Here is a 6000-nt window from a genome sequence, read left to right as displayed (position 1 = left end):
ATGAGTGCTGGCCCCCAGCTGCAGCTGGCTGTCCTCTGGCCTTGGCTGCTCATGGCGACCCTGCAGGCAGGACTTGGCCATACGGGGCTGGTGCTGGCGGCGGCGGTCGAGTCGGAGAGGGCGGCGGCGCAGAAAGCCATCATTAGGGTCATCCCCCTCAAAGTGGAGCCCATCATATTGGAAGGGGAGTTCGCCAACGTCGCCGAGGTGACGCCGGCCGAAGGGAAGCTGCTGCAGGTAAGAGCAGCTCTGTTGGGTCCAGCTCCACCTGCCCTACCTTCTGCACCCGTCCTCTCCTTTCTCTCCTTGCTGCTTCAGCTGCCGGCGCAGTGCTTTTGGGTTTGATCTCCTGGCTGCAGATCTATAAGCAGAGCCAAGGAGGTGGTTTTTATGTCACCTGTCCGCCCGTGTGGGTCGTTCCTTTGTGTTCCTGACCCCTCGATCCCCCTCACGCCGTCCTGGGGCAGAAGGGAGAGGGCAGGCGCTTGAGTCTCCTCCACTCGGTCGCGATCCGGCGCTGTTGTTCGTGTTGAATTTCGGATGTGGTCGGTTGATCCCATGAAGATTAGCGCCTATCTTAATTGGTGTTGTAAAAGCTGAGTGTGTCGAGTCACATGCTGGGACGCCAAACATCTGACAAAGCCCAGGATTTCTTCATTTCTCTCTCTCTTTCTCGTGGTGAGGTCCGTGAAGCTTTGTACACGCTTCTGCTGACAGCTGGGGTTCTGTTCCAGCTGGAAAAAACCATCCACACTTCACCCCATCAGAACTCCTCACCCTCTTAGTTGTTGTCTTATGTGTTGCCTGCACCTGAAAGCTGAATTTTACCCATACAATGGTGTCCCCACCCATCTGTAAGTGAAATCAGTGCTGCCTTCTGACCTTCCCTAAAGAGAGAGCATTTGAACATCTTAACCGTGATGCTTCCAAGTGGCAGAACTTGAGCTATTTGGTGAACAGACCCAGGTTTTGAGCTGGGTTTCCTGAGCCCTGGTGCTTACTCTGTCGTTTGCTTTCTTGAAAGCACCAAACTGCCCAACTCACCTGCATTAATAGTCAATCTCCCAGTTCTGGATGGCTTTTTCCAAGCTTTGACTTTCTAAAGGTGGGCTGTTGTAAATGGGAATTAAATTGGTAGCTTGGAAATTGAAAGGAAAGCCATAAAACTAGGTGGGGGTTGGGCTCTGCTGCCAGGCAAGCAGCAACAGCCTCAAGTTGTGCCAGGGAAGGTCTAGGCTGGATGTTAGGAGGAAGTTGTTGGCAGAGAGAGTGATTGGCATTGGAATGGGCTGCCCAGGGAGGTGGTGGCATCGCCGTGCCTGGAGGTGTTGAAGCCAAGCCTGGCTGGGGCACTTAGTGCCATGGTCTGGTTGAGGCAAGAAGAGAGATTACTGCTTGGAGTTACCTTCTGAACATACATGGCATTGCCACTGGAAGAAGAAGATAAGGTGATGGTAACTGGGCTGTCAGGAGATGTGTGGTACAAATCCACAAGGACTGCTCTGTCTACTCCCTCTGTGTTAGGGAGGAGTTGTGGGCAGGGGATGAAGATGAGCCAGCATGTCCCCATGTGGCCAAGAAGTCCACCAGCATCCTGGCATGGATCAGCAGTAGTGTGGCCAGCAGGACCAGGACAGGGATTGTGCCCCTGTATTCAGCACAGTCAAGCAAAGCCTGGCTGAGGCACTTAGTGCCATGGTCTGGTTGGTTGGTTGGGGCTGGGTGCTAGGTTGGGCTGGCTGAGCTTGGAGCTCTCTTCCAACCTGCTTGATTCTACGAAAACGCTGTGAAGAGAAGAAAAAGAAGAGCTTGAGCCAGTTTTAGAACCTGGGCACCTGTTTGATGATGGAAATGGGCAGCTTGGGCCATTTCTCAAGCCTGGATTTCCACACCTCCTGAGCTGCTCAGAACCAAAGCTGTGCTGTAAAATTACATGACTAGGTTAAAAAGAAACCACCCAAACCCCTCAGACAAACGCACTGAAGGTCCTGTTCTGGCCTGAGGCAATGTCCAGGAAAGTCAATATTTATTCCTTCCAAAAAACTACAGTGGTGTTGCAACTGAGCACAAAGTATAGAGCATGGACCTCTGGGGAAGGGGAAGGTGATAACCTCTGCTGGGTGAGGTGTGGATGTCTTTAGACCCAGTGCAGCCATCAAAGTGGGGTTTGGATGTCGCCTGCTGTCACGGCAGCACAGAGGGGACGTTTTGACCACGAAGCCATGAGGAGTGTTGGGTTTACAGCTGGACTTCAGCCCTTCCAGATCATCTGGAACTGGACACAGTACTCAAGGTGTGGCCTGAGCAGTGCTGAGTACAGGGGAAGAATAACCTCCCTTGTCCTACTGGCCACACTGCACCTGAGCCAGCCCAGGATGCCACTGGCTCTCTTGGCCACCTGGGCACACTGCTGGCTCATCTTCAGCTTACTGTCTATCAGTACCCCCAGGTCCCTTTCCTCCTGGCTGCTCTCAGCCACTCTGGCCCCAGCCTGTAGTGCTGCTTGGGGTTGTTGTGGCCAAAGTGCAGAACCCTGCACTTGGCCTTGTTAAATCTCATCCCATTGGCCTCTGCCCACCCATGCAGCCTGTGCAGGTCCCTCTGCAGGGCTCTCCTACCTTCCAACAGCTCCACACCTGCTCCTAGCTTGGTGTCATCTGCAAACTTACTGATGCTGGGCTCAATCCCCTCATCCAGGTCATCAATAAAGATATTGAACAGGACTGGGCCCAGCACTGATCCCTGGGGAACACCACTAGTGACAGCTTCCAACTGGATGTGGCACCATTCACCACCACTCTCTGGGCTATGATTCTATGATCCTCAAAGTGGGGAGAGGGCTGGGGAACCTCTAATCTAATCTGTGCAGTTAGTGTACACAGATACTGACCTGCACTGTATATGTTTTGAGGCCTTGATTCTGCCCCTCTCTCTGTGGGTCCTGTTCCCCATCCCACTGAATCCAGCGTGGAAAATCATCCAGCTCTGCTTCCAGATGGCAGTGTTGGGCTCGGGGAGGGGGGGGGTCAGGCTGTGCCTTCTGCAGCAGGATGTTTGCCCGGTGCCAGGCGCTGTGCTCTGGGAAAGCTTAGTCAAGTGTCCCTGTGACCTCTGGTGTGTGTCTTACGGTGTAGTTTCCAGCTCTGCCACTACAGATTGAGACTGGGACTGCAAAATGCCATTTAGCATCGCATGGGTCCCAATCCTGCAATGTGTCCTTGCTTCTGGAATGGGAAAATGGGAAACAGCTGTGACTGCTAAGGTACAAAATGGGTAAGAAATGAATGGGAGGAACTCTTTTTAGTTTGCATTTAGACAGCTGCTTATTAAACACACCTGGATTAGGCTTTATTGGGCCATCTCCTTTTACATGTGGTTGCCAACATCCCAGGCCTGCTAAAATGTGTGGTCACCTGCTTAACTTTGGTGTCATTGGGGCTGTTGTTAAATAAGCCTGTTACATACCCTGCACAATTGGCCTTTATGTGTAATTTGCCCATGTAACATCATTATCTTTCCAGCTAATGAGTTGTCTTATGTTTTCCACCCCTTTTGGATAGCTCTTCTTGGTTGTGCCAGACCCTGTAAGGTGGAGCCAGCCCATGAAGGGATGGTCCCATCCTGTTCCCAAAGCAATTATCTCATGGTTCTGTGGTGTCAGAAGACTTCTTGTAAGGACAGGATGAGGGGTAATGGGTTTAAACTGGAAGAGGGAAGATATAGACTGGATGTTAGGAGGAAGTTCTTTACAGGGAAGGTGGTGAGACACTGGAATGGGTTGCCCAGGGAGGTTGTGGCTGCTTCCTTCCTGGAAGTGGATGTGAGGAAGTTCTTTCCAGTAAGGGTGGTGAGACACTGGCACAGGGTGAGGGTAGTGAGACACTGGCACAGGTTGAGGATGCTGAGACACTGGCACAGGTTGCCCAGGGAGGTTGTGGAGCACAGAATCACCCAATGTGATCAAAGATCACATTGGGTGATTCTGTGCTCCACAACCTCCCTGGAGGTGTTCAAGGCCAGGTTGGATGAGTCCTTGAGCAACCTGCTGTACTGGGTGGTGTCCCTGCCTTTGGTGGGGGGTTGTAGCTGGATGATCCTTGAGCTCCCTTCCAACCTAGACCATTCTATGATTCTATGAAGACTGCTTGAGGATAAGGGGTGCAGAGTTAGCCTTGTGCTCAGGTGAAGTTCTCTTTAACTTCCTATCTTCATAGTGTGCAGCTCAATATGCTGTTAGAAATGCTTTCTGAGCTGAGTATAGAAACCTCTGCACCTGAATGATGGAGCCTCACCAAATGCACTCCTACCAGAGCATGTTCTTGGTTTCACTTCTCCCTGCCATGTTCTCCAGGGTCACAGAAAGGAGTGGCCTTTGATCACAGTGTGTAGAAGCTAGCTTCAGAAATGTCTTCTTTACCTGTAATAAGACAACCCCAGTGTGGAATCCTCCTCGCACCTTGGCCCCATTCTTCTGGGCCATTCTTCTGGGACCCATTCATCTGGGAAATCTCTGGCTTTTGAGTTTTGCAGGTCACTGAATGGCAGTGGGTGAGGGGGTAGATGCCAGGCAGCTGCCCAGGATTTGCCTGCCATCCTCCCCTTTCACTTAAACCCAACCAGTGTTACCTCTGGCGCTCGGCACAATGCAGCATGATGCAAAGGGAGAGGAATTTCTCAAGTGGGCAGAGCCACTTAAGACTTTATAGGTCAAAAAACCAACACCTTAGACTTCTTACAGAAAGCATCTTCGAGCTTGTTCAGAGCTCCAGCTTGTCCATGGCTCTGAGCATTAGCTATTGCTCAACACAGCAGAAGCAGTGCTGTGAACTACTTAGCAGCGTCCAAATGGCTGGAGGAGCCTTTAGATCTGTTGAGCTTATTGCAGCAGCCTGTGAAAAACTCCCAGGGCAGACAGAAAATGGCCTTGTGTAAAGGATGGCAGAAGTAAAGCTTTTGCACAAGGAAGCTGGAAAGAGCATGGTTGGATCTTGCTGACCGTGAGCATGGCCTGCAAAGTTCAGCTCCTCTCCCCAGTCGCCTCTCAGTTCCCTTCCGTGTGATTGCTAACATCACTTCACAGCCTCTGATCCTGAGAGTTCTGCTCTTCTGTCAGCTGATTTGTTCATGAATCAGTCTTGGTTTCCTTCTTACCCATGCTTCAGTCTCCACTTGGTATGGAGAGAGTTGACAATGTTGTTTTGAAGATAGGGAAATAAGGAATGTCTTGGAAAGCAGAGAGCCACTGTAGAGAACTGAGAGAAGGAGATTTGGATGACAGCAGAATTCATGAGCAAATCTGCTTTTGGAAGGATAAAACCCAACCCCCAGCAACGTTTTAGTTGACAAATAGGTCAGCAGTTGCAGGTTGGTTTTGTGCACACAGAATGAGCACTGACAGCATCTTTTTATGGCATAGATTCATAGAGTGGTTTGGGTTGGAAAGGATGTTAAAGATCGTCCAGTTCCAACCCCCTGCCATGGGCAGGGACACCTTCCACTAGCCCAGGTTGCTCAAGGCTTGGTCCAACCTGGCTTTGAACACCTCTAGGGAAGAGGCATCCACACCCTCTCTGGGCAGCCTGTGCCAGTGTCTCACCACCCTCACTGTGTTTGAGTGTGTGTAGCCTCAGTGTGGTTTCCAAGAAGGAGGAGGATGCTGATGGGATGTGTGGATGGTTAGTCTCAAGATCTGGGTCTGCTATTTTGGGAATAATGGTCCAAAATGGGGAAAAATCCCCCACAATGATAGTTAAAAAGGGGAAGATGAAGTCAAACTACTGTGTTTACTGTGGAGAAGGCCAAGTAATCACATGCCCACGTGTAGAAATAACCATGTAGGTCTGTGGAGCAGTGGAACAGGCTCCCTCTGTAGCAGCCAAAAGCACACAGTCACTTTTCCCTACAGGAATTATTTTATCTCAGGTCTCACAATACTTTGGTTCATGTCCATCTATCTTAGCAGGTCATAGCTGATTGTAGGAGAAAGTCTACTTTCACTTG

The 6000-nt window shown here is 50.8% G+C and overlaps 1 protein-coding gene across 1 annotated transcript in view; it reads left to right on the top strand.

The window, feature by feature from the left end:
* Window positions 1–6000, top strand: part of RNF43 (ring finger protein 43) — a 92271-nt gene continuing 86271 nt past the window's right edge. The window contains exon 1 of the mRNA XM_064166361.1: window positions 1–237. Within this exon, the coding sequence (XP_064022431.1) occupies window positions 1–237 (237 nt within the window). The remainder of the gene's footprint in view (window positions 238–6000) is intronic.

This window comes from Pogoniulus pusillus, chromosome 27, assembly GCF_015220805.1.
Source record: "Pogoniulus pusillus isolate bPogPus1 chromosome 27, bPogPus1.pri, whole genome shotgun sequence".
NCBI lineage: Eukaryota > Metazoa > Chordata > Aves > Piciformes > Lybiidae > Pogoniulus > Pogoniulus pusillus.
The sequence above is the reverse complement of the archived record's forward strand: the minus strand, read 5'-3'. Positions and strand labels throughout refer to the sequence as shown.